This window comes from Centruroides sculpturatus, unplaced genomic scaffold (assembly GCF_000671375.1).
Source record: "Centruroides sculpturatus isolate CEXI.00-Female unplaced genomic scaffold, Cexi_2.0 scaffold114, whole genome shotgun sequence".
Classification (NCBI taxonomy): domain Eukaryota; kingdom Metazoa; phylum Arthropoda; class Arachnida; order Scorpiones; family Buthidae; genus Centruroides; species Centruroides sculpturatus.
The window spans coordinates 81,311-107,995 of NW_019384417.1; the positions used below are offsets into that span (position 1 = coordinate 81,311).

General features: G+C 29.8%; 2 protein-coding genes across 2 annotated transcripts in view; both read right to left on the bottom strand.

Annotated features, from left to right (window-relative positions):
- LOC111619212 (calpain-B-like) overlaps positions 1 to 23,140 on the bottom strand; it is a 52,049-nt gene extending 28,909 nt beyond the window's left edge. The window contains exons 1-9 of the mRNA XM_023360900.1: positions 22,817 to 23,140; positions 18,065 to 18,241; positions 4,897 to 4,966; positions 4,518 to 4,770; positions 4,281 to 4,449; positions 4,132 to 4,212; positions 2,745 to 2,842; positions 2,598 to 2,675; positions 2,345 to 2,528 (exon numbers count right to left, since the gene is read on the bottom strand). Of these exons, the coding sequence (XP_023216668.1) occupies positions 2,345 to 2,528; positions 2,598 to 2,675; positions 2,745 to 2,842; positions 4,132 to 4,212; positions 4,281 to 4,449; positions 4,518 to 4,770; positions 4,897 to 4,966; positions 18,065 to 18,241; positions 22,817 to 23,074 (1,368 nt within the window). The 5' untranslated portion in view covers positions 23,075 to 23,140. The remainder of the gene's footprint in view (positions 1 to 2,344; positions 2,529 to 2,597; positions 2,676 to 2,744; positions 2,843 to 4,131; positions 4,213 to 4,280; positions 4,450 to 4,517; positions 4,771 to 4,896; positions 4,967 to 18,064; positions 18,242 to 22,816) is intronic.
- A 788-nt stretch (positions 23,141 to 23,928) lies between these two features.
- LOC111619228 (connectin-like) lies at positions 23,929 to 26,341 on the bottom strand. Its single transcript, XM_023360912.1, has 3 exons — positions 25,607 to 26,341; positions 24,342 to 24,493; positions 23,929 to 24,262 (listed from the first exon to the last, which is right to left on the bottom strand). The coding sequence occupies exons 1-3, from the start codon at positions 26,257 to 26,259 to the stop codon at positions 24,105 to 24,107; spliced, it is 963 nt and encodes a 320-aa protein (XP_023216680.1). The 5' UTR covers positions 26,260 to 26,341; the 3' UTR covers positions 23,929 to 24,104.
- Positions 26,342 to 26,685: the final 344 nt, after the last annotated feature.

Below are 26,685 nucleotides of genomic sequence, written 5' to 3' on the forward strand. Positions count from 1 at the left end.
ATACGTCGTTTGTCAAAAAAGTATATGGAAAAATAAAAATCAAGTTTAAGTCATTTTATTCGACTTTAAGTCTGTCCACCACAAATATTGAAGTCGTAATACCACTAGAAAAACGTTTAAAGCACATAAAATCATATTAAAATATATACATTTACAAGTATGTACTGTATTTACAGTACATGCATTTGTAAATTTAGATTACTTTTTTCTGTACTATATTAAAAACTAAAATTTATTTGTTTGTAAGCTTAAAATAGATCCTATTAACCATATATTATTAAAAATGCATTAATAAATAAATACAGAACTGGGAATGGTAATTTATGGTTTAGCCTAGTGACAAGTAGATTTGGAGACAAGTAAATTTAACTTACGTCGTTTTTCAACTTACGTCGCCTCTCCTGGAACCAATTACCGATGTAAGGCGAGATATACCTGTATTTTAAAAATTTACATACATTTTTCTAATAATTTACTTATTGAAGTTTAAATGCTTTTATATAATTTTAATATTTTATTCTGATTGTGATCCCACTAGAGTTTGCTCTGGCTCTCAAACTTGATTGTTAAAGTGCGGCTCCCTTGAAACATTCTGTTGTCCCTGATTGAGAAACACTGGGCTATATAATAATCATAGTTTTGTCTAACTCAAAATGAGAATAAAGTTCACCATATATGATAAATCATTTATAAAAAACATCTCTAATAATAATTTTTTGTATGCATTCCTGTTCTTTTATAAATAACAGAAGAAACTGTAATACAGAGAAATATTAACTTTCATTTTAATTAGCCACTTTTAGTACGGTAATTATTTTTCACTAAAAAGACTAGAGAATCAGATAAGTAATTCTTAAGTGGTAATCTCAAGTTTTCAACTTTCTTCAAATAAGTAACACTTGTGAATAATTTGAAACTGTGAAATTCTCGTGAATGTGTCCAAATGCTCAGAGGATAATTGACATTTAATTATTTTCTTAAGAAAATACTTTTTGAATATTTTCTACAGAATACAGTTATATAAAAAATGCATTCCACTTTCTATTAACAAATTTCTAGTATAATTTTAATAATGGTAAAAACATAACTATTTAATATTACATTAATATACTCTATGTACTGTACATTACAATAAATTACAAATTTAAATTAATGTACTTTAAATTTAGAATATTATGGAAGAAGAGATTGGCTCAAAGTGGGACTTGAACTTGCAACTCTTGCTTACCATAAAGATTGTGTTACCATTCAATTGTCACTTCTAGAAGTATTGATTACTTAACTAATTCAGATATAACCATACTAGATACACACAGCTTCAATGGATAACAGCTTTAGTGCCTGTTGCCCTCTATGCCTCTCAGCCAACTTATGCTTAATCAGTTTGATATTCATGCTGTTATAAACACAGTTTTTTAACTACATATTCTGAAATAACTTTACTATACATGTATGATACTAAGCATAGAACACCGCAAAATACATAGGGTCCACAAAATGTTCTACTGCTCAAAATGAAACAACATTTACACAACAGGTACTTCAGATGATGCACTTGTCATTTATTAAATAAAAATTTTTCATACAAGAAGTCATCAATAAGTGGTGCTGGAGTTATGCAAATCATGGTTACAAATGTTCAATGTGCTCCTTATGCAAAAGCATGTTTTTCCACTCCTGAACATAATGAATACTGGAACATGTCAATGAACTCTGTCATTTATATCTGACACAAATGCATATTTTTCATGATAGACCTGATCTTTCAAAAAATACCATGGCCAGAAGTCATATAGGGTAAAATCAGGTGAACAAGGAGGCCAGGCTGTTGGGAAATAATGACTGATTACCTATTCATCTGTAAAAGTCTGCCTTAACACAAAGAAAAGAGTGAGAGATGTGGGATGGTGCACTATCTTTCATGAATATGCTATCTTCAGGGTTTTGTTGAAGCTTTGGGATCAAAAAAGTTGTAGCATATTCAGATACCATTCTCCAGTAATGAAACAGGTTCACACCCCAGTTGCATAACTCCAATGCCACCTATCGGTGCATTTTTGTATGAAAAATTGTTATTTAATAAATGGTGAGCGCATCATCTGAAGTACCTGTTGTCCAAATGCTGTTACATTTTGAGCAGTAGAATACTCTCCGGAGCCCTCTGAATTAGAGAAGTTTAATTTCAACTACCCTGTACAACGTTTGTGTAGAACTGTTTATTGGTAAATAAAGTAATTAAGAAAAATTTTCCTATATCTAGATCATCTTTACCCTATAAATAGTTTTTGAGAAGCAAATAAATAATTTTTTGTGATAGAGAATTAAAAATAAATTAATAAGAAAAAAAATCACCTTCAAAGTTCCGACATCCACCAGCAGTACAACCTTTTACCCAAGAACCTTCATACATACTCATTTCCCACTTCTTCCTTGAGAGCTTAGTCAGGGGTTCATCTTCAAGTGAATCAGGATTTAAGTTACAAATTTCAAGATAAGAAAAGTTTTCTAGGAAATCCTTATATGAAATCCTAGAAATGTTGATAAGATCTTATTAATATTGTACAGTTTGTTAATGTTAAAATTGAGCTGATACAAACCAAAATTCTCCATCTTTATCAAACACTAAACCAATTTCTTTTCTTTCATCTTCAGAAGTCAAACTCCATTCTCGGGACCTTAATAAAGTAACTTTTTAATTCTTTAAAATTTGAAATATATAAATAAATTATCTATTTTTTTCTTACCTGTCACTCCAAGGTCCATTCCATTCACCTTCACCCCATGGATTTCTTACTCGTAATAAAGGAATTTTTCCTGTTATTCTAGGAGTTCTGATTTCAACCTATTCATTATTAAGTATATATTATACAATGAAATTAACTAAATTGTTTTATTTATTTATTGAATAATTGTGAAAATAAACTTAAATTATACATTTTAATATATAAGAAGGCAAAAGTATCTTATTTGCACTCCACCATTTCTGATTAGCATGATGAAAAGAAACCAGTGTGATTAAAAAAAAGCCACAAAAACCAAGATAACCAGCAGAAATGGTGCCCATTTAACATGGGTGAAAATGTTGGCACTCTATCACTTTTTTTTGCTGGTTATTTTGGTTTCTGTGGCTGTTTATTTATCAATTTTACCCAGTTAGGAGTTATTGTGTGAAAATAGTGTGGTTAATATCATATTTTGATTGGCATCTGATGATGACCTAAAGAGTAAAGACCCTTTAGATCATTATCAGATGCTCAATGAATAAGGCTATGCAACTGGAATAATTTAATACTCATTGAGATGCAAGACTAAGCCATTTATATCTTGTGCACATTTTATTAACAGTTATCTAACTTCTTAATATCAGTCATTTGTTCTTATTCATTTTAACTATAATGATTTTTAATGTATTTTTTTTTTTAATAACTGTTATGTATTGGCAACACTATTGTTTCGGGGCTTGGAGTATAAAAAAATAGCTAACAAATGAACCAATATCTTTTGTCTGGCCAATGTCCTACATAAATGAAGTGCAATAAAGATGACTATAAGGAGTCATGGACTTTTTCTTTTCATAGTGGTTGAGACAACTTTTCCATAAAGAAAGAAACAAAATGCAAGCATGTTTATTTCACATTGAATCTTTCCAATTTGAGATGATCCATTTTTATTCTTGTGAAGCAAAAGAGTTTCTTAATGAATATTTATAAATATCAAGTCCAATATAGAAAGCAGAAAATAATTATTAGTAATAGTGTAGGGAATCCTAGTTAAGGAACACAGATCTGTGAATGAATAATTATATTTTGAGCTATAACAAAGGTGTTCATTATTACAGTAGATCCCCCTATAACACTGTTGATAATTCCGTGTTATATGAATTCCATATTGTACGAGGCTCTTAGATTTTACAAATATGTGTGCCGGGCTGTGAATGGCTCATGTATTTGTAAAATCTAAGTGACTCGTACAACATGGAATTCATATAACACGGAATTATCAACAGTGTTATAGGGGGTCTACTGTATTCTTAAACACTTTCTATTGGTTATTAAAATTCTAAATTATATCTTTCTGTCCATTAATAATTACTAATAATAAACAAAAAATACATGCAAAATATTTTCTTACCAGTTTTACTTTAGTAATGCTATATGCATGACCCATGACTAAACCATTATCCTTTACTTTTTCAACAACATTAGGATCTGGCTATATTAAAGGAAAACATTTATTACTTTTTAAACTAGAAATAAAGAATTTAATTTAAAATATATTACATTTATTGCACAGCTCATAAGAGACCATCTCTGATATGCTTTAAGCATAACTGAGAAGAGATTATTAGGAGCATTATTAAGCTCATAAGATTCTGTCAATCCTCCCGTGAAGTCTTCCATAGCTTCGGTTGCTGCCCCACCACGTAGTGATTCATATGATCCATGAAGTCTATACAAAAATAATTGCTTTGTAAATTCATTACAATTAACTAAGAAAGTATTAATAAAGCTACTTACTTAGCATAAGCTTTCTCGAGTAATGCACTCCAAAATTCATTTTTATGTTTAGAATGCATAAAAAGTAATTGTCCACGACTAGTGGGAAGTCTGTCATCTACCACAATTTCTACCCATCTACCATATTGCCAAAATCTGAAGTGAAAGATTCCTGCATAATCTTTAACAAATGACTGGTCGTCTGGCACGACTCGAAAAAACAAATTGTCATTTAAAGTCAAGTTTGCTACAGCTGCTAACAGCCAACAATCACCTGTATTAAAATAATAAATTTATTATGATATACTTCTAAAGCACTGTTTTTTAAATGTTATAAACTATTAATATTAAAAAATAATGTTTTGAAAGTAAAACAAGAAAATACTATTATTTATATTACCCAATTCTCCTTGAATAACATCAAATCTGGTTGCTCCTTCTACAAATAGTCGAGGTTCAGGTGTTAATTCCTGAAAAGTGAGAGTTTCTATTTTAAAAATTAGTTAAATTTTTATTTTTACTAACAAAAACCCATGCACATTACATATTTAATTTTTTTAAAAATCTTTTTTAATAATTACAAACTAAATAACAAATTAAATGCCACAATAGAAGAATTAACAGGCATTTAATGCTATATCTATGTGAAATATCTTCATATATGCTATATAAAATTCTCATATTAAATAAATAATTACGAAACTTATTGTGATTCACTGCTTGTCATGTATATAAATATATCTAACATTATATATTGGTAACAATTGATGTATTAACACTGGAGACTGACAATTAGTATAAGATGAGTGAGGCGTCATTGGTATGTATGCCAATGACTTTTTCTGGCGTGCGACCCAGGGCTCGTCTTAAAAAAATAAATATCCAATCTCTTTTTATATATATTTTCATGTTTTGTAAAGAATTTATCAGGTTTATAAGTGTGTATATATGTAGATTTTTTATTATTTAAAGAGATTTTCTCTATACTTAAGATACCAAATGCCAAATTTTTAGGGACATATTTGTTATCATAAATTTGAAGATTTTGGCAAACGCATTTAAAAAGGTTGCCCACCTGAGGTATATGATATGTTAATTGTAATCTTGTACTTTATTGTATCATTGTATGTTATACTTATAGACTATATCAAGTATAATTATAAATGTAATATAATCTCCATAGAAATTATATTATATTTATACAACTTATTACATTTGCCAAGATGCTCAAATGAATTTTAGTCAGTGTAATTAGTTGTAAAAATGCTGTAAAATCTAATGTTTGTTAGTGCACTATATTGCATTTATCAAAGAAAGATTCGTATGGATAATTATTCATCTTCTAAAATAGAGTTAAGAAATGTTTTATTGATATTTATAGTGTTTTATTTAATTTATTGTATAATTTTTTATATAGATTTGGTAAAATTTTGAACACACAAGTCTCTGTTAGCAGATCATTCTAAAAATAGTTCCAAACACATTTATTTTACATTAAGATTATCGTACAGTAAGTATCAGTTAATGTTACTTTTATTTTTGTCTTACTTTAATGAATCTCTTAAAATATAGAAAAAAAAAACAGATGATACAAGCATTCTGTAAACCAAGTTTGCCTTTTTGTTTCCTAGGTTTATCAGTATTATCAAGCTTATCCTATATTTTCTAAAATGAATTATATTGAATACTGTTGTATTTAATAGGCAAAACTTAGCTCAATATTACTATTTTTTGTAACAATGTATTGCAATGAAACAATTTATTAGTCACAAAATCTCTATGCTCTGTCATTTAGAGAATATCCCAACAACCAGTTTAGTGGATAAAAATAGTAATTCAATAGTTTTTCTTCCTCACCATTAAGACTTAATAACACATGATTCTTTTTGGAAATTGTGTAAGTGAAAAATTTCTCAGTTCCACTTTGCAACAAAGATCTAAAAAATAGGTATGAAGGGTTGTTTTAATCAGGGCTGTGGAGTCGGAGTCAGAGTCGTGGAGTTTTGGTGTTTTGGCCGGAGTCGGAGTCGTCAAAAAATCCGCCGACTCCGACTCCCTTTTTACTTACCAACTTGTTATGTATATGAAACGGAGTCGGAGTCGGAGTCGGAGTCGTCAAAAAATCCGCCGACTCCAACTCCCTTTTTACTTACCAACTTGTTATGTATATGAAACGGAGTCGGAGTCGGATGGTAAGGAAGAGTCGGAGTCGGTAGATTTTTACGCGACTCCACAGCCCTGGTTTTAATGCAATTGTTAACACAAGTGATATCCAGAAGAAATTGGAAAAATTAAAATGTGTACAGAGTATAAGGAAAAATATACAGATAACTTCTTAGCATGCTTACAGACTTTTAAATTATTCTGTAATATATTTATTTAAAGCATAAAAACTAATTTAGAAAATATTCAATAATTGAAATAACAAAAATCTGCTTTGTTGGAACCCACTCTAAATGTTTTTCCAAGCACTCAACAAAACAGATTTTTGCTATATTTTAAAGGAATTTAGAGCCATTTATTATTATATAGCCAATCATTTTTAATACTAATAAAAAATGAGTTGTATATAAAGATTTAAAATTTTACATTTTTTTAAAACATTGAAGAAGTACTAAATTATCCCAAAGCATGAACAATAATGTTTAAAATAGTACATTAATACTCATTCAAAATGCTGAGTTTCTCACATAAATAACTGTTTTTCATGAATTTATTCTAAAATATTGATAATTAATTAGTTTAAGACTTTAATTTATTTAGAGTTTACTCATATATATAAACTTAAGTTATATTTAATATGTATATTGTAACCTTTTCTGCTAATTCATACATATGTACAGTACCTTATGACAAAAGCTGATAAGAGTATAATAATTAAATATTTGCAGAGTTATCTATAGTGCAATTAATGTTAACATTGCTTTTTTTCCAGTCTTTATATAATAAATTTTAATTCGTTAATACAGTACCAAGTATGGATGTATTCTCTGTTGTTCTGAATCCTGTTAAAAGTATAATATAAATTATAAAAATAAATAAATAAGTAAAAAATTTACATAATACTGTGTTAATACATTACCTTGTATTCAAACTTTCATACAGGATAATGTATTAATACTGAATAATGAAATATAGAGTAAATGCACAGCAAATGCAAGCTGTTTGCAGTACTATTCATTCAAGTACTGTGTAGTACTTGAATGAATAGTACTATAGATACTAAACAATTTCTGTTTAGTATCTATAGACAAATCAATGTGTTTATGAAATGGTAGTAAAGGTTTTACGTAAATACTGTATTTTAACAGGAAAATTCAGAAATAATTATTAAACAAACAGAAGTGTTCAAGTGTTTGAAAAAAGTGTTAATAATTAAACTAGTTTCTACATCAGGCTCATTGATATTTTTCTTTGTTCAAGGCTTCAAGTAATATATCAGTAACATAGATGATCATTACTGATTTACAGATATATTTTAAAAAAATACAATTAGATTTGGTAAAAATTATTGAATAAATATATATCTTTATTTTTATTAAATTCTGGAGATAAATTAAATTTGTCAAGTGTAAATAAAGTTTATTCTATTGATATTTGAATGTCATCTGTGGGAGAGAACGTGGCAAATTGTTCCAAAAGTATATCAACAAAACTCATAATTCCATTTTTAAAAAGTGCTTTAAACAATATGTTGAGTATGGAAGCATTATGTTTTTCTATTCTATAGGACCACATATAAATATCATTTTAGAACACTTCTGTCTTAAGTGAGGTGGCGAGGTAACTGAGGTAGCTGCAAAGCACAGTTTTACTGTACATTTATTAATAAGTTTTGACTATTAGTTCCAAGATGCTTATTTTGTTTGTATGGAACAAATGTTTTTGCCAAATTTATGGAAACTTGGATGTATTAAAACTTTTAAAATAAAGAATTGAAGTTTGTTATATCATGGGTTTTTCAATGGTTAACATCATTCTAATTGTTTTTTCGTTTTTTAATTATGTTTCCATCAAATTTTCAAAAGAAAAACATGTTATTCTGAACTCAGTTTACAGTTTGTATTCATAATTACATATATAACATGCAAAGTATGGTTAATTCACTTTTATGCACTCTGTATATATATATAATTAAATTAATTTTACAATTAAATATTAGCAATTGTGATTGAGTTTATAAAATATAAAATCTATCCTTAACTGCACTCTTAGAAATGAAAATTCTCAAAAAAACTAGCAATATCAGATTACATATCTTTTTATTTTGGATACTGCAGCTAGAGATGTCCCAATACCACAAAAGTATCAATATTGGTATCATGAATAGTTTTAATGTATTGATATCAGTATCAGGTCTTAAAGTATAGATATTGGCCAGTATCAGCATCGGGTATTAAAACTGGAAATCTTGCCAGCTGTTGCTGTTCAGTCTATCATGTTGCCTTCCAGTTGTTTTTATGCTGAGAAGATACACCTATCTTTTTTTGTGTGTGGTAGATATGTTGCAAAGAATGCTATGTAAAAAAGTACATTACATGCATCCTGTAGAAAAATACTTGATAGGATCCATAACTTCAATGGAACAAAAAAATAAGCAATTTACAAAAGAAACACTAGCTTTTTTAATCTAACATTATTTATCATTAAGATTCATTTGTACATATAGTAAACACAAGGTAGAATAGGAAACATAAAGTCGACATACAGCATTCTCTGATGTAGATATAGTACTGTACTGTGTTTAAAAAAGAAAAATTAACTCTTGATTTCAATAAAAAAAAGTGACTTTTTTTTAACAATAACTGAATTTTAATGAAAAGTTAAATTTAAAAATTTTCAGATAAACTTTTTCCCATGTTAAAAAGTCAATTGTGTAAAAAGAGGATTGGTTTTCTTTTGTTGACTGCAATATATCAAAATCAAGTAAAATAGACTTCAAAAGAAGAGTGATAGGTATAATGTACTCATTACAATGAAGGCTGAGTAATTAATATTTTGTTGTTTACTCTAGGGAATTGAATCTTTGCTGTCTGGTTCAGAAGTCAGTACATAAGGCACAGAGCCGGCCCTACCATAGGGCAAATGGAGCAGCTGCTCCAGGTGCTAAAGTCCTAGGGGCACCTCAGTGGTAAAGAAAATTAAACAGTATAAATTAGGGTCAACCAAGGGGGCACCATAATAGGATCTCGCTCCATCCTAAAACTTGCCTCGGGCCGGCACTGATAAGACATCATACGAATTTAAACTGATGTACACAAAAGAAGCCCTGGATTTACAGTCCTATTAATGGGCTCTGTGAATACTACTGTACATGGGATAGGGGTGGATAAGAAATCCTTGGTGAAAAGGTAAAATGTTGTCTTTACATCAAAAGTTCTGTATTGTGTTCAAATTATACAAATGTCAGGACAAACAAGTATATACAAACTGTAGCTCATTTTAAACATCACTGATGGTCTAAGTTGATTAACAAACAAAAGTACTGCATAATGGTTACTATTTATAAATAAATATTTAGTTAATCAGATACCAGATCCAATACCCAAAGTAAAGTATTGATATCCGTACCAGACCAAAAGTATCGAATACAAAAAGTATTCAGTATCAAGGGAAAGTATTGATACTGTATCAGTATCAGCAATATTGGGACATCCCTAACCGCAGCTTGAGTTGGAGTAAAGTGGGAAATTTAAATTAATGTAGATTTAAAAGTATATTTGTTAATTAAAGGTATTTATTATAATCTACTAGATTCATTAAATTATACATGTACAGATATATGACAGAGGTGCACAATTTCTTCCCATCTATGCAATTATCATCTTATCAGTAAGGTGATAAATACTTAAATTCAAGTATGAGTTGGTGATTTAATAATTGATGATTTTAACCCCAATATGAGAACCTGTTCTTCAGTATTCAGCCAATCCATTTTGAATCAGACAAACCCCATGAAAGGCATGAAAATAGGCCTTCTTAATGCAGATAGAGTAAAAATCTAGAACTTAAAGTATAATAACCATCTTTAAGACTCAGTCTGTCTTTAAATAATGCTAAATTTTAACTGAAATAAGTGATAAATTCATAAAATATCTTCAAAATGTATAAAATTGTTGATAAAAGAATTATTTCATGATATTGAATTAAAATATTATTTTTTAAGTGTAATTAAATACATTATTGCATGTGAATAATGAAACCTTGTACAGGCAATTATAGGTTAATTAAACATATGAATAATTAATGGTGTGAAAAGTGCAAAGATGTCAAAAATAAAATAGGAAGAAACACCCACTTCACTAATTTAAAACAAAATTATTAGAAAGAATTTCAATTAGTTCATTAAAAGTAATACAATAATAATAATTAAATGGAACAAATTTGTATAATTTTCACATTATTTCCAATGTATTTTTTTGATGGTGTTTTAAACTAGAATTAAAAACAAATAATAATTTGTTTTTATGATAGAAATACATTGAATTTTCAGTAATTTAAGTAGAGTGTGTCAAATTTATTCAATATTTTTGTTAAATATTGAAAATAAACATTACATTTATTCAATGTGGCTATACTAAATTTTAGACCTTATATGAATTTTAGATAAATAACAAAACAATTCTTAGTATAACTAGTTACAAGTAAAATTACCATTATAACTATAAAACCAAAGAAAATAATTGCAGGGAAAATATTTTTTTTAATGTGAAAAGACTTTCTTAAATTTTAAACATGAAATTACTGAATAAAAATAAATAAATATTCATCAATCGTAGGAGTTCTACTTTTAGACATTATAACCAGGATAGGTTAAGCCAGTGTATCTGTAAGCCAAATAATAAATTTGAAAACATGAGAGTTTAGAGCAGTGTTTCTCAACGGGGGCGATATCGCCCCCATGTGGGCGTTTTTCCATGTTGAGGGGGGCGATTAGTAACAATTTATATTTTGGGGGACGAACAACAATTTTCTGGCCGATATAGTAAAACATTATATTAAGAATAATTAGATACCAGTATTTTATTCGTTATATCATACAATAATTAAACAAATAACATTATACTAGTCACTAGTCTATTCAATGCAGTACGAATTTTGCGTTAGTCTTGGCCCTCGGCATCGGTATTTTGTAGTGAAGGGGACGGTACTACGTTGAAGGGGGCGACGATTCGTTAGAGGTTGAGAAACACTGGTTTAGAGCCTTAAGCTTTTAAATTTATGACACTAAATATGAACAGGTAACTTCATATATGCAATTAAAATGAACTGGAAACTCTTAAAGGAGTCACCGCGATTTTAACTGGATTAAATGCTTTTCGGGATTTAATAATTCCATCTTCAGACCAGTAACGGGTTATGTTCCTTTGAGGCCCTAGGTGTAATTTTGTTATAAGGCCCTTTATGTAAAAGTGCTTTTAATATAAAAAAAGAAAAGAAAATTGTCAATTTATGAGTTGTGTCACTGTTCTTGCTGAGGTGTGAAATATACACTTAGTACTAGTTTTAAATAGCTATACACACCAAATAGTAATAGAAAAAGATAATGTATACTACTATCTGTCGGTGTTACATAAAAACAATTTATTTTCTGAGTACTTTCAACAGTATATAACTGTCCTCTTAAGGCAGAATCATTCATAGAGAGCAAAACATTTTCATTCCTTGGTCTTCTAGTTAGAGAATATTTCAAAAAATTCTACAGACAATGAATTGGATGAGGATCTGATAATATGGTCTCAAAAGTCTGAACTTCAACAGCCTATGATCATTTCCATTGGGTTATTGTGATTTAAAATATAGTTGAGAAACATTTCTAACAGTTATTGGGCTGCTTTAATGACTTTGTAGCCAGATTGTACTAAACAAAAAATTATTATGCATGTAGGATTTTGTTCAGAGAGTGGTATAGTCAATGCTAAGAGCTAAAAAAAAACCACCCAAAAAAATCATGTTAAAAATAATTAAATTTTCTTTTTTAATTATCAGTTTTAATTTAAATTACTATAATATACATTTATTTGTTAGTCCTACAAAGCTTAATTCCTAGCTGTACCGTGATCTAAAGACAGCTTTGTATTAGTACCAGACAGCAAGTTATCAGGCTGTTATCTTTACTGGCTGATAACATACTAATCAAGAAATAAAAATAGATTATTTTATCTCTGAATTCAAACAAAAACTACTTTTCTTTCTACAGAATATACTTTTTAATAAAAATTCTAAAATATAAATAACTTTGAAACTATACTTAAAATGATAAGAACTTTATTATTATTATTCAAATCTTTTATAAGCTCAATTGAGAAGTATTAAAATAATTTTATAGAGTGCATAAATGCCAAAAAAAAAGTTTTATAACTCTCCAGTTTCCATTTGAAGACATGTTCAAAAGCATTTATCTGTTTATCTTCCAACTTCAAAGTAGAGGAAAGAAAAATAAATGATGCAAAAGGTGTGATAATCAAAGAACCTGTCATGTTACTGGATAAATAACAGAAAGAATTAAAAATAGAAATCCCAAATGCTGCAAGAGTCACATCATTTCCTTATATAAGTACCATTTTTTTAAAGTATATATAAGGAAAATTAATGTATTTAAATCATAAATTTTATTAATTAAAATTAAAAATCACATCTAACTTAATTTTGAAAATAATAATATCAAGTACAGGATTTAAGAGTCAATTTGTCATGTTTTATTTTGTATGTTTTGGATACGAGTAAAGGGCCGTACCTTAATTACCACTTGTGATGCCACTAAAAAGTCTGTACAGACAATGCCTTGATCTCCACCCCTTTAAACTATATACAGTCGACCACCCTATAACACTGTTGATTATTCCGTTTTATATGAATTCCATGTTGTATGAATCACTTAGATTTTATAAATACGTGTGCCGGGCCGTGAAAGGCTCACGTATTTGTAAAATCTAAGTGACTCGTACAACATGGAATTCATATAAAACAAAATAATCAACAGTATTATAGGGGGTCGACTGTACATAATTAATGAATGGTCCTACGGATCAAACTGAATTTAAAACAAAATTGATGGATATATGCTGCAAAAAGTATGGAGCAGTCAGAAACATGTTCAATGAAAAATATCCAGTTGCTATTACAATGTCTAACTGACTTTTGGTACATTACTATAATGTTAATATTAATTTAAAAAATTATGCTGCTACTTTTATGATATAGACTATATTCTGTATGACTGTAGGTAGGGAAGAACACCTCCACAATCCTTTGTAGCCTGTAGGCATTACCAATAATAATTTTAAAGAGTAAATAGGCAATCTTAATATATTTCATTTATTCATGTCATACTCCTGCTCATGCCAAGAATGATATAACAGGCATTGAATATGTGCCAAATAAAAGATTTACCTTTCGGCGGGGCAAATTACCTAACGTTAAGTTAAAAAAGAAATTTTATAAAGGCTATAACTTAAACCACATTTAATAAAACAGTTTTAAAATAAATTTCTCCCTTTTTTTTTTTGAACTGGTGATGGTAAAGAATGATGATTTTGTGTACTACCTATTGGTTATTCTGAAGGACATCTTGACTATTTTTTTTCTTTCTGAAAAAAGAGTAATGGACCTGGATAAAAATAACTCTTCTAGGAATTACTCTAACTTGTGCAACACTAGTTTGAGAGAGAGAGAGAGTTTTTTTCAGTTTTAATTTATTTACAAAAATTTCTTGTATTTTTTATAGATATAAATTTATAAATGTATCTGTTGCTTTTCCTATCAAATGCATCTAACTGTTTAATGAAAAAATGATTATTTTAGAGGCATTAAATGATGCAAGCTCTTACAAGAAGTATTCTAACCAAATAAATTATAGGCTTTAATTAATAATATGTTTTTAAGACATTTAATTTTCTGATCTTTTATAGTCTAATTCAAATTCAGGTGAGATTTTTAAGTCTACTGTAGTTAAAGATTAAAGATTTGTTGGTAAGTTTTAACCAGATAAAATTATTTCGAATTAAACTGATTCTAATTAAGCTCCAAAATTGCTTAATTGCTAATCTTTCTACCCCCATTATTAAGTAAATTAAAAAAAAAACGTATTGCTTTGTTTATCATCGAAAATTTCAAGAATATTTGCATGTATTTCCGTTTGGAGGAGGCGCAGCAAAGACATCATCCTGCTGCTTGGAGGGTTTGGGGTTCAATTTTGTATCGGAATTAAAAATATTTTTAAGAAGCTCGAATCAAAACAAATGTCCCCTCCATCAACAGGCCAAACTTAGGGGTGCATCCACCCATTCGCTATTCGCCAAAATATTTTCCATACTGTTAGTTACTCGAAGAGGGTACACGTACACACCACACACATATTCGATTAATTACTCTTGGATCATTGCAGGAACAGAGAATATTCGTCGGGAGATCTAGAAAATGGACAATTCTCAAATAATAATTTGTCCCTATTTAGATGTTAATTGATCACAAAGGGGGGGTCTACTGATTGGGGGGGTTCCCTCCCCCCTCCCCGCTCATAGAATGTTACCAAATTAAATCACATTTTACTATCATTATTTGTTTGCCAGTGAAATTGGCACTAAATCGAGTGTGGCTCTAAAGTAATAATAATATACTTCAAACAGTAGGAATTATATATAGCAATGCGGTCATTGACGTTTACAAGGATTGCCCTACTTGTTAGCGTTATATCAAGGTTTGCGTGTAGTTTATATTAACCAAACATTACATAATACATTTTAATTTTAGGATTTCTCTACATAATACATTTTCAGCATTAGAACTGGAGGTGTGAGAGGTGAGATGGGGCCTGGGTCAATCACAGATATGGGATCCACTCCTTCCAAAGGCACAGAAATATAAGAATAAAAATAATACTCATAAAAGCATATTATATCACTTTTGCAACATACTTTCTACATAAAATACTAAAGTTTGTATGTCAAACTTTGGATATTGCCAAATTTTATGAAATTATTTGGCATTCTCGATGATACATCTATGTTGTAACACCATCAAGATAAGTTAGTATTAATATTAAAATTCTCGGTATTCAGTATATAATATAGCATAAAATTTGTTGTGTGTTGATAAAATTTTCCCGTATACCTATGTAGAATAACTGGAACTTCTTTTATGAATCACTTCAAATTTCTGTGTATTGTGTAATGTAAGTTCCTTGATTATTCCATTAAGATTTTTCTGTATTTATTAGTCCATATTAATATATTTAACTTTTATAGTTATTGTACTTAAATATTTGTATTACTAAATACTTAAATGGGGTACCAATGGCCTACCAATGGGAATGGATAAAACCACCGAACAAGTTTGGTCGTGGATTCGCGCCTCACCGGCTGTTTTCTGGTTTTCTTCGTCTCTAATATCTAAATAAGAGCTAATTTTCCGTAGAAAGAACTCCCAGTGGGCATTTCCTTGGCAGATCGCCCATGTGTTGCATTGTCTTATTAAATCAAACCAATCCATTCGAAGCGCTAGTTTATTGGATTATAATGGACTGGAATTACCGGGAAAAGGAATAAATGATAATCCAACAAAAATTTGAAACAAACACGAAGGAAAGAGAAGCTTGAGAAAGGAGGATCATTTTCTATTTTGATTCTTGAAAGTTTCACTTGTAATGAATTTAGATGCTTTTAAAGAGGAGACTTCTAGAAAAATAATCTTAAAAGTTTTCTTCTTTCATTCAGGAACGTTCGCGGAGATAAAATCTTGAAACTATTGAAGACGTGTCGAGAACAGACACTGAAAAATCCCCATCTCTAGTGTTTTGAGACGGTCCGTGATGACCTTAACCTTTTTTCTATGATAGCACACGTAATCTGCAGAGTGTATTCACCACATAGAATGACGAGGGTTTGAAGTGTTTCCAGGTAATAACACTTGTGTTACGATAAGCTCGTGAGTCAATCCTTATTATATGTAGTTCTTTGCTGGGTTGTATTTGTATATATACGCTAAACATTATGGCTTCGCGTTATGAGTTTAATTTAAGACCTCACATTCTTATGTTTATCATTATTTGATGGAAGGGAAAGCCTGTAATGTTACAACTTAAGGACTGCTCATATGGGATGTAGATTTTTGCTTTAACGTATTATTTAACTCATATTTTTTGTAGACTAAAAAGCCAATTTGATGAACATGGCTGTTGAAATGTTAATTTAGTTAACCTTGTATCAAATTCTCATACGTGGAATTCTTTTAACCTAAAAACTAGAATATCAAAGAAAAATAAACGAATCATCATTTGTAATTTCCATTTTACTATTTTTGTAGAGCTGGCATTAAGCTGTCAAAGTCATTTTGAAGCTTAATTACTTCCAGGAAGCTACTTATGTAGTTGTTCTTGTAGCACAACCTTTCAAATTTATGGTACTGAAAGTGGAATATCATATTACTCGATAGCGTCACGTACAATACACACCACATCTTAATTTAGTAAAAATTCGTGGTCTTTTTTAGTTAAAAAAAAACAATAATTAATATGGCGTAATCGTAAAGTTGGTGACGCGATAGACTCATACATTATTCAGTTGATACTTAATCCTTATATTTATAAGAGAAGAATAGATAAAATACTATTATTTATGATTCTATGAGTTAATTTATGTATGGCTCTTGTGCATGCAGACCATACTAATCTTCTGTAAGCTATAACAATTTTCAAATATGGTCATTAAGTGAGTTCACATGACTCCTCTTTAGACTCATCGGATGCGAGTCGAAAACAATTGGACTGACGGGAGAAGGCGATGCAACATACCAAGGGGAGGACTTTCTACGAGAAAACCGGTCCTTATTAAGTATTAGACAGATCAATTACTAATGGGCATAATTGAGGCTGGCCACATAATCTATTGAATTAATGAATGCCCACTGATTGGATTCGAATCCGGATTCTTGTGTAATGCTACTTTATATCTTAATTCATTAAACTGAATGGTACATGGTTTAGAAACTTATAACTAATCCTTTTCGATTGTTTAAATAGGGAAACATCTCCATCTAAATTTAATAATAATTATATTACTCATTGATGATCTGTCATGTTTTGCTGACAATTTAATATAGAAATTACAGTCAGGACCTCTTATATATTGTAATTTATAATCTGTATGGCACATTTTTGGCTCATTTTAATGTCGATTTCTCGGGAATCTTTACGGATGAATGGATTTTTCTCTCGCATTTCTAGTAAAATACTTAATTTTATATTATTTCTAGAATTAATATATATTAGAAAGTCTTAAGAGGTCTTTAAAATGTTAATTTTAACTATTTTTTTATACGTATTAAAATATCTTTTTCCCGTTCTCGATAAACAACTGGCACATTTATTAGGTTATCCACCTGGACTTGTCTGATGTATCGAAGTTGCGCATTTATTTCTCTAATCTTACATGAAACTTAACTTCACAAATTTTATATAATTAAGACAAATAGAGCAGATCTTTACAGCACACTAATTTGCGCATTGAAAAATCCATAAATTATATATTTTTTAAATTTTTAAATGAAAGTTCATTTGTTGTTCTACTTACATGTGGACGTTTCCATTCTATATATACGGGAGGGCTTCTACTAAAGTAGAGCGAAGCATCTTCAGCAGGAAATTGCGGATCTTCAAATAAAACACCTTCATCAAGGCATTTCTGTCGAAGTTTAGCAAAATCTTGAACATTTCGTTTCAAACGAAATCCTGAACCTCTATCACCATACTAAAAAAATTAAGAAAATACATTATATAAATTACTTTCTGGGCATAGAAATGTATAAAAATACGCGAAATTTTCATGTTAATCTTACTATCCACATGTGGCATACATCAGTAAAAAATAACATGCAAAAATAACATGTAAAATTGGTGTTATATAACAATTTCCGCCCATTTTCTCGATTATTTCTTGCATTGCCTTCACCTTTGTAAGGTTAACCAGGGTTTTATCTAGATTTAACACTATAAAGATCAAGATTTTACCCCTGTTTAACCTCATAAAGGTTAGGGGTTTTGCCCCTGTTAAACTTCATAAAGGTCAAGGTATTAAGCGTGTAGATTACATTAAAAAGAAACCCCTCCTCCAACGGAAATTTAATGACATTTTAAACGTTATAACTAATTATTACACATGTTTATTTATTATTCAAGCATGATGATTGTGACAATATGCTACTACAGAATTAAATAAGCCACTAAACACTTCTTGAACTTGTTTATAGATTCTAACTTTCAACCGAGTAGTTCAAGGTGAGCAGGTGTTTTGAAAAATAACCTTCATATTATTTTCCTTTTGTTTAAATATAATATAAAGGGATAAGGAGGAGCAGAGGGGTTAAATTTTTGATTTTAAGTCAAGTTTTTGTGTTTGAAGTGGATGAAAATGAATAAAATCTTGAAGCTTTCTACATATGCTATTGTGTAATTTAATACATTTTGAGGTTTTTGTAACTTAAAATAGATGTGGGAGGCGAAGATAAGCGATATCTTTACTTAAATAAATTATTTTTTAAATAATATTTCTAGTTGATATCTTATTTAATCATATTTTTATCAGGTTGAGTAAGCAAAGCAAACACTTTCTTGGTAGTGATAATACTCTGAATATTATTAATAAACGTTGCTTAAAGGACAGAAATTCTGCTTTAAAAATTTATACAGATATTAATTGTATAATTAAAAACATTTTTTTAAAATATTTAAATATAAAATTAATAATATTTTAAATAAATACTACATAATTTAATACTTTATATAGCATTAAAAAATGAAAATGGGTTAAGAAAGTTGGGAGAATTCACTCCAGAAAATCACTACATCTCCTATCCTCAGAGTATGCTCTGAAGGTAGGATACAATACAAAATCCTATCCTTAAAAGTACGTATATTTTCATTGTATGAGTTTAATTAAACACATACATTCGTCGAGACTAAACAAACATAAAGTTATATACTTACTCTGTATATTCTCCAGCCGTATGTAGTTGTAGTAATGGTTGGCATGATACTTCACGTGCTTCCCACATAAACAGACAATTTCGCTGTGTGAGGACAACAGCCTACACTTCACTACAACCCCAACTTTTACTCACTTTCGATACGTCACTAATGACGACACTACAGTTTTATTTTTGTTTCCGTCATGATTTCCTGTTTGCTCTTTTTTTTCCTCCCTCTCTCTCTCGTTAGATATTGTAATTAAAGTAAACGTATACGTAACATTTGTCACGAGGAACCTCCATGTTTTATTTATTATGATAACGTTTTGTTGGAGAGTTGCGTAAAGGTTTTCTATGCTAATTATGGGATTTACCAATAAATATGATGTTGTAAAAGGGGTTAATGTTTTATGACTATTGTTTACAATAATTTGAAATTATTTACAGATATAATGCTTGAAATTTTCTAAAATTACAACATTTCTTTTCGTTAGAACTCATTTTATTTTTTTCCTACCCCATTATTTATAAATGGCTGAAGTATTGCCAAGCTAAACAGTAAACCACTCGAGATAAGAGCTGTAAATCAGTATTAAAAGTGTAAATCAGTGAAAAATTCTGTTATTATTAAAACTAATACCGACATTTTTCTCTAAAGTCACTTTCCAGCATCTGCAGTTGTTCGCTACATAAACACAGAAGGGGGAATATGTCTAAAATAGAAGTATATATACATTACAACCCCGGAGAGGCTCGAATTTCTTAACTTAAACTTCCAATCTATAGCTTAGATACATCACAAAGAAATCTGTTTTCAAGTGTTTTTGTATATATTACACACTACACTTTAAGAGAGTTCATTAATTCCTTTACAGATTATTCCCCAATTAGTGATATATATCGCACTTCATTAATCTTTCCTAAAATAATCAGCCATTATTTTTATGTGCATGAATAGTTGAAAGACCAAAAAATAAATATAGAAACACACACACACACCAATTTATGACTGTTTTAATTGGAGAATATGAAGATTTATATAATGTTTCTGCTAAGAATTTCATATATTTCTTGAAAATTCTGTTATATTTTAATGATATTGATGGCCTGACACAGTTATGACCACGTCTTAATGACTTATTAATTTATATAAAATTAAAGTTTCTTTATATTATTAAATAACGATTAGTTAAACGGGAATGAGAAATTTAATTGTAATTAATTAATTGTTGTTTATTAATAGTATAAAGAAACTTTAATTTTAATATATAAATTAATTGCAATCAATTTCTTTATTACGTTTAAATTCTTTATTAAAATTGAGAAATTAATTACATTTTAAAAAGTTTTTAAACGTAATAAAGAAATTGATTGCAATTAATTTTTTTTATATTAAAATTAAAGTTTATTTATACTATTAATAAACAACAATTAATTAAACCGAAAACGTGAAATGTAATTAAGTAGTATAATCATATTTAATACAGTATAATCAATTTTTCGATTTAAAAACATTACAGATAATTGCAACGGATGATCCGTAATGAGGAAATCAATTATTTACTGTTTCAGATAATATAATAGATCCTCAAATGGCGGATCCATTAATTTTTAGAAGGGCTGCAGAAAAGATTGTAAGACTTTCTCACTACCTAAGGTATCCAGCTTAACTCCCAGAATGAGGGGGTGCAGCTGTGTCCCGAGTCTCCATAAATTTTTATCATCAATGTATATGGTTATTGGTTTATGTAAACCGTCATTAAACGAGCCATTTTGTTTCCTATAAGTTTAGTGTTAAAAACATACGTTCTGTAAGTACAGCTTGAAGTATATATTATGTATTACATACAGGGTGTATCAGGAGGAAAGCTAAATACTTCAGGAGGTGAATGAGGTAGTACAGTACGTATAGTGATGAATGCTTCACAATTTGGCATATCAGGTGTTAATTATAGGAGATTCTCGACATCGATACATTTTGAGTACGCCGTAGTAAACTGTGTGTAGTGTACTTCTTATTTCTTATAAGGCAACAATTCTTATTCGGATAATAAGTTGAATACATGATTCTACTCTCTCTCTCGCTCCTCCTTCTTCTTTCACTCCATACACAGTTCTGTGTGTTCTGCAGAGCAGAGGCCGTATTCTGGTCACTGTCTCTGGTCTCTCGTCTCTCGCAAGCCGGTCGCTGATTGGCTAATCATTTGGATTAGCCAATCAGCGACCGGCTTGCAAGAGACAAGAGACCAGAGACGATGACCAGAATATGGCCCCAGAATCTGTGAAAGGATTTCGATACGTCAAGGGCCATCATGGGCTTTTTTACTCCTATTGTGAGGAATCATTTCCCCTATATTAGGAATTTATCTTTCTTTCTGATATAGATATAAACTGTATTGTATTATGACCTATACGAAATATAAGATTTCATACAGTCATAATAGAAAATTGATATCAGTGGTAAATGCGGGGGTTTACTGTTTTTATATTGTTTGAACCGTATATTACATATTAGATGATAATAAAGCTAATTTAGATACTTCTGTATAAGGGCTTCTCGGTTTCTTTTTCAAATGTTTCTCATTCCTAATAAATTTAGTAAAGAGCTTATCACTTGAAAATCTCGACAAAACACTTCTCTGTTACTATAACAATTTAATTTGAGAACAGTAACTCTTTCATTAACGCATAACACAGTGACTACTTGGAATGAAAAAAAAAAACGGTTTCACCCAATGAGAGATGTCAAAATATATGCCAATTAATTTAATTTAGGATTAAAGCGTGTCAGGAAGGTATTTGAATGTTTATACAAAGTATATAAATATATAAAACTGTCAGGATTAGTTATTCACACCAGGAAATTGATTACAATAGACCCCCTATAACACTGTTGATTATTCCGTGTTATATGAATTCCATGTTGTACGAGTCACTTAGATTTTACAAATACGTGAGCCGTTCACAGCCTGGTACGCGTATTTGTAAAATCTAAGTGACTCGTACAACATGGAATTCATATAATACAGAATTATCAACAGTGTTATAGGGTGGTCTACTTGTATGTTTCTAAGATTAGAACTAATCTCTAGGAATTCACCGAATAGTCTATGAACCTATTAAATATTTGGAGCTACGTTTTATATACGAGTAAACATTAATAAATTAAACCGATATAACCGACGTTTTAAATATTTTTTAATTAACAGGGTGTATTAATACGAATTTAATTATTTTAGTTATCAACAGATGGCAGCACAAGTTATTTTCTAATATTAATTAAATTGCTTTATTAAAATTTTAAAAAAAATTATTTGCCTTATTTAAAGTAAATTTATGAGATGGCGAACAAAACTTACCAAAAATACACTTTGAAAAATAGGAAATTCGCCTGTTCCGGAGCATCCTCCTCTCAGAGGCCTACAAGTAGTCCTGTATCTTGATCTCTCCACTGGTACATGATAGTGTTTGTGATCACACGTACATACAGGTGATTTGTAGCATATAGGCTCATTAGTTTTGTGTGATATGACGTTAGTAACGTCTTTAACAACAGAACGTGCTGTATTAGAAATTCGATTGCCGGTTTCACCTAGCTGAGACCAAATCCAGTCCATATCTAAATCTTTAATGGAAACTATTCAAAGAGTTAAAACGTATTTTGTTAACTTGCCAAAAATCCTTTGTGTTCTTAGACTATTTTCGATCGGTTCAGGAATTTAATTTACCTTTTACAAATGTTCATTTTCCCATTCTCACTATATACAATGCTCAGTTTATTAATTGCTTATTTAATAATTAAATTACTATAAATTATTTTTTAAATATATGAATGAAAAAATAATCGATTTTATTGTATTATTAATAAATTTTCATTAATTATCTTGATTTATGTTACAATGAATGGTCAGATAAGAGAATAAATCGAGTGGAACCATGGGACAAGGCAATGCAATAATACATGTGCAATCTGCCTCCTGAGTGGATTTCCTATTGAAACTTGGTCCTATTTAGGCGTTAGGCACACGAAGAATGTCTGGTGAAGCACGAATCCGCAACTAACCAGTGTTTTATCCAATCGGCTATTGATGGACAATGAATCAACAGAGTTCACTATAATGGATATGTGTGTGAGAGTGAGAGAGAAAAAGAGTGTATGTGTGTGTGGTTAGAAGAAAATCATTGCTGACCACACGAATAGGCGATCCTTGCACTTGTCGAAAAGAAAGAGACGATCCTTGCACATATTAGACACGAGAAAGACTACCCTTAATTAATTTATGGGGCACGGACAGGCGATCTATACATTCGCTGGCGTCGATTGCTTTTTTTTCTTGTGTTTCGTTTGTTTTGATGCCCTTTTTCCGGTTAGAATCATCAGTCTAGTTAAATCTGTAATTACTTCAGTTATATTAATATAGAATGTTTATTTAAATAATAAAGATGTAATTCAGTTAATGTAAAGGCAATATACAATGTAATCAGATTTATTTATTTATTTATATGAAATAATAAAATACATTAAGGCATATAAAAGTTTAAGCAGGGGTTAATTAATCAGGATTATTTTAAAAAAATGTAGATGTACAATTTATTTATTGTATAGAATTTGTATTCATTTGAAATAGGAATAATCGCAATTAAACTTTAGCCCAATTGGCAATGTTTACGAAGAATATTAAGCTCTAATTCGTGAAGTTCTTTTTTTCTTAAAGACTTTGGAGAACCGCAAGACATCTGTAAAAAAGGCATATAATCCTCTTGGATAATTTCTGTTAGATTCGAACAACAGTCGATATCATTTTCTAAAAAATAAAATTATAATTATTAATTATGATATATTTTTATTAAAATAATAAAAAATTCGATATATAAGTTAATTACTGTGTAGATATACGATAAAGCGTTGTCCTTCGGCCATGGGTTGGAACATTACCGGTGAGATATATTTAATTCTGTTTACTTCTAGATTTACTGCTGATAAACTAGGCATACGTATGAAGAAATCATCTGGAATGGCTTTTATTTTATTATATCTGAAATAAATTCACTTACATTCTGGTATCAATTACAGTTGACCCCCTATAACACTGTTGATAATTCCGTTTTATATGAATTCCATGTTGTACGAGTCACTTAGATTTTACAAATACATGAGCCATCCAAAGCCCAGCACACATATTTGTAAAATCTAAGTGACTCATACAACATGGAATTCATATAAAATAGAATAATCAACAGTGTTATAAGGGGATCGACTGTAGATCAATATAAGTGTGTGCGTGTGTATGCTTGCATGTTTATTTGTTTGCTTGACAACAGAGATTATGTTTACAAATAAAATGAACAAAGAGAAAATATTCAGTGTTAATAAGGTTCTGTTATTCGTAAATACAATCCTTTAACATGCAAACGCACACATTATGTTGTTGGATTGATCTCTTTACTATAGTGAAGGGATCAGTTTCATTAGGCCTATATCAGTATACTATGTTTATCGATTCCATTTTTCTTAATTTAAAAATAGTTAAAGAATGTCATTTCATAGTTTGACTTTACCGTTATTTAAGTAATTTAATAAATATAAAATGCTGTTATTTTTATATTTAGTATGAATAAATCATTACATTGTAAACCGACGAAGCTTTACTTTCCGCTCCAAACTGCAACAGGTTTTCCATTTTTGGTTTTGGACAAGTTTAAAGGGATTTTTTTTAACAATTCGGGCGAGCAACCCCATGAATTTTTCATGGACGATCTGTCCAGGGCATGGTCCTCGGGACAGACCGCCCTTGAAACAGATCCGGGTTCAACTCCCGTTATCATATTGTTGGCTTGGCCGAATCCATAATGGCTATGATTTAAAAGATTTTCTTAATATCCACAGGGCGGAAAGAGTACTAAAATCCCTACAGACAACTATTTGGGATTTTAATTTAGCATACCCATTATGCCAGAGTGGATAAAACCACTGAATAGTTGTGGGTTTGCGCCTCGTTGGCCACGTGGAGTTTACTGAGTTTTCACGTTTGTAACGCCTGAATAGGGACCAGCTTCTTACAGAAAGCCATCCCCTCAGCAGATACCACAGCTGTCCGTTGCAATATACAAACAAACAATAGAATCGTTAGTATTAAAGTTAGACTTACTTGAAATCAATAACTCGTAATTTCTTTGCAGGATCGGGTAATAAACTTCGATAAATGGTATTGATGGCATTACTACTCATGTCCAATTCTTCTAAATTTATAAGGTTTGAAAACGCATATTCATGTATATATTCTATATTATTATGCCGTAATTTAAGAGTTTTAAGTGAGAGAAGTTTAGGAAAGACATCATCGATCTTCTTTAAATTAGTCATGGTTATTTCTAATAACTTCAACCGTTGTAGTATATTAAATGTATACCATTTCCATGACATTCGATTAATTTTATAAAAATATATCTCTTCCAAACTTCTTTCCAATCCTATAAACATTTCTTCTCCATTATCTGTCTCAAATTTTAATATATTACTGTTTTGTATACGTAAATACTCAATGTGAAATTGAACAAACAGTTTTTTCGGTAGATACATCAGTACAGAGTTGTGTATATTGAAGAATTTCACTTCGTAATTAGATAAATATTTCGTTAAGTTTTTCAGTTCGTTTGGATCTGTTAAATAACGACAAGAAATTGTAAAATACCAGCACTCACATTTTGGTATGTCTTCGGGAGGCGGGCAAATTCTCTTTAAAATTCTTCCGTTTACCATATTAAAGAGAAGAATTGAACATAAAAGAAAGTACGATTTCATTTTTTCGATTCGATTCTTATGAAGTTTAACACAAAAATACGTGTTTTAAACACTGAATTTATCACACGGTTTTGTTTTCGTAACGATAACGTTCGAATTTTATCAAAACGAAACTAAATTATCAGTCGGTGTGTGATTCCGAGATGCCAAGCCACGGCTCTGGGGCACCCGGGTTCGAATGCTGGCGAGGAAAATCAAGAATTTTTTTCTATGGGTTTCTTTAATTCTCTTAGAGGAGCCATTAATAAGAAATATCTTAATTATAGAAATCTGAAAAAGTTGTTTTAAATAGAAAGCGAAAGAGGGTACTCTCGTTGTTTTAAACCCATTTATCTTATTTTTGAAAAATCTGTGAAATTATAATTTTAATTTCATCGATCTTCCTTAAATTTCTATTTATAATGTAAAAATATTTCATTAACATGT

What these genes read in the sequence shown, in the direction of transcription:
- LOC111619228 (XM_023360912.1), bottom strand. Translation starts at nt 26,259, where the DNA reads ATGAAATCGTACTTTCTTTTATGTTCAATTCTTCTCTTTAATATGGTA. An exon ending in TTACGAGTTATTGATTTCAA is followed by an intron (nt 24,494 to 25,606) that starts GTAAGTCTAACT and finishes AATTTATTTCAG; the next exon opens with ATATAATAAAATAAAAGCCA. An exon ending in CTTTATCGTATATCTACACA is followed by an intron (nt 24,263 to 24,341) that starts GTAATTAACTTA and finishes TTTATTTTTTAG; the next exon opens with AAAATGATATCGACTGTTGT.